Here is a 2,531-nt window from a genome sequence, read left to right as displayed (position 1 = left end):
ATAGACTTACTACTTAACGAGAACCCCAAAATACCGATTTACAGTCAATTCGGATGAAAAAATTCTCCAAACTTCTCAAAATACAGAAATTTGGAAGGTACCGGTATATGGGGGCTACCATAAAAAGAGGACCAATATTAAATATTTTTAGTGGGATGATGTTCTACTCAATGAGAATCCAAAAAAAAAGAAATTAGTTTTGTTCAAATCGGACATTCCATTCGCCTGATATTGGATTTATAAAAATTGAAAATGTTGACCCTTTGGGGGGGAGTGGGTCCCATCTTCAAACTTTATATAGGTTTGGTAAAGATAATAGAATGTGCAAGTTTGGTTCAAATCGGTCATTACGTACGCCTAATATTGGTTGGTGGGGAAGGTACCAAGGTATATACCCTCATTAGCCATAAGGCTGAGGGTGTAAGAAGTGGACCGAAATTGGATGTGAATCGTGCTCAATATTATAAAAATATCATACGTTTTGGGGTACGGTTATATGGGACTGACAAAGGCAATCATCGAACTCCCTGAAAAAAAACATATTCCTATGCAAAATTTCAGCCACTTTCTCAATATCTTCAAGAAATTGGGCGATTACAACAGACAAATCGAGGGATATGGCAAGATCGTGTTAGAAGTTTACCCTAATCAAGGATATATACAATGTATAGGGTCGGAAATTTGTTTAAAATCGGTCATAAAGGCTTCAAATTGCATTTTTTAAATAAATAAATATTTCAAGGAATTACAAATGTAGTGACAAAATCAATATACCCTCTATACTACGGAAGAGAGTATCAAAAAGAATCATTCGAAAAGTAATACCAGATTTTTCAACATCTGTTGAGTATTTGAGAGGATGAAATGTTTTTAAATGTAAATCAAATATAGTTTGAGTAAGTACATCGTTGTGTATGCCACATCAAAAGGGCATATACATTTTCTCTCTTATAAATTCCATATAAACTTTATTGAAAAAAAAAGAAACAATATTTAAAACTATTAAACTACTTAAGCCAAAATACAATATTTTTGTCCTTAAAACAACTAAGCTACAAAAATTACCTTCTATATTTATTTTGTACTGCGGCTTTCGCTTTAATCATCATCCAAACGTTTGCGGGCATTTCCTTTGGCAGCAAATTTTCGTTTTTTAAATGATGTTGATGTGCTGCTGGCAACTTCAGGATCTAAATTTGTAATGGTTTTCTCTTTGAAACGTTTAACGGGCGGTTCATAGGGTATATCGGAAACAACAGGTGCAATGTAATGATTATTTACTTGAGGTAGTTCTAAATCAATGGGTACTGGTGGGGGTCTAAAGAAAATAAAGGGTATTTTAGATATGGAAATTCGATAATATGTGATGAACTTACTTTGTTTCCACAACCTGCCACTGGCCCATTTCTGGGGCCTTGGCCTCCTCTTCGGTCTTGAAGGTTTCCCGTACCTCCTCTTCGGCCTTTTTCTCAGCCGCTGTGGTGTGACGTTGAAACACCTTTAGCCGTTCCCGGTTGTAACGTGCCACTTCTTCATTGACATTTTCACGAAACTTTTTCGCCTCTTCGGCTTGTTTCAACTCCTGTTGTTGCACAGCCAAATCATTAATGCGTTGATATTCCTCCCATGAGAGATAACCTTCTTTGGGCGCCTCCCAAACACTTTCATTTGTCTTGACATTCCAATAATAGGAATAACCTTCATCAGTTTTACCCTCAACCCAAAGGGAGGCATTTGGTACGGCATTGGGATCGGGTTTCTTGGCCACCGATACACGTGGTAAATCGTCTTCGTCTTCCGGTCCGGCTAAACGTAACGGATCTTGTTGACGATATTTATTGGAAGGTGGTGGGCCCATTTCAGTACCTCCTGTTGATGTGGAAGGCCCCACACCAGCTGTCATAACAGCATTTATCGACTTGGCTGTCATATCCCCCCGACTATGTATGTCCATGGCATAGGAACGCATGGCAGCTTCCTCCATTTTGCGAATTTCCAAATCCATTTTACGTTTTTCCTGTTCGGCCTTTTCGCTGTTACGGCTAATGTCCGTAATGCGTTTGGCCACGTTCATTTTATGTCGCTTGCCATTCTCGTGGAACGAAATGCTCTGGAAGGAAGGTAGAGGAAAAATTATATTTTACACAAATCATAGTAAACGTGAGAATATAAATTGGAAGGCATCGCTGTTGAAGGATTCGATAATGGAAGTGGTTCCATGGCCAGTAGCTTACTTACCGCCTTATTGTCACTTATCCAACATTTACAGAAATCGCAATATTTTCGCTCATTTGATACCCAGTAATCTGCCCTAATAACAACAACAAAACAAATATTTATTAATTATATTATTTGCTGGAATTGCTTTTGTTGTTAACTTACATTTTTGCCGCTGCCTTGATGAAAAACGTTTGTTTACAAGTTCTTCTTCTTCTTAACTAGTAACTAATGTCTGGTACTCACCATGGATTGATAACACAATTACTCACATTGAAATGTGTTGCCACACAACACCATATGACAGTGGTCGA

General features: G+C 37.9%; 1 protein-coding gene across 1 annotated transcript; it reads right to left on the bottom strand.

The window, feature by feature from the left end:
- Positions 1-1,094: 1,094 nt before the first annotated feature.
- On the bottom strand, positions 1,095-2,323 carry LOC133336836 (WW domain-binding protein 4-like). The gene is made up of 3 exons (XM_061545117.1): positions 2,239-2,323; positions 1,377-2,110; positions 1,095-1,318 (listed from the first exon to the last, which is right to left on the bottom strand). The coding sequence occupies exons 2-3, from the start codon at positions 2,072-2,074 to the stop codon at positions 1,099-1,101; spliced, it is 918 nt and encodes a 305-aa protein (XP_061401101.1). The 5' UTR covers positions 2,075-2,110; positions 2,239-2,323; the 3' UTR covers positions 1,095-1,098.
- Between the last annotated feature and the right edge of the window lie 208 nt (positions 2,324-2,531).

The sequence above is a fragment of the Musca vetustissima genome, unplaced genomic scaffold (genome assembly GCF_032173495.1).
Source record: "Musca vetustissima isolate MV318-11 ecotype Yass unplaced genomic scaffold, APGP_CSIRO_Mvet_v1 utg16716, whole genome shotgun sequence".
Taxonomy (NCBI): domain Eukaryota; kingdom Metazoa; phylum Arthropoda; class Insecta; order Diptera; family Muscidae; genus Musca; species Musca vetustissima.
Note: the sequence above shows the minus strand (reverse complement) of the source record. Positions and strands in the feature narration are given on the sequence as shown.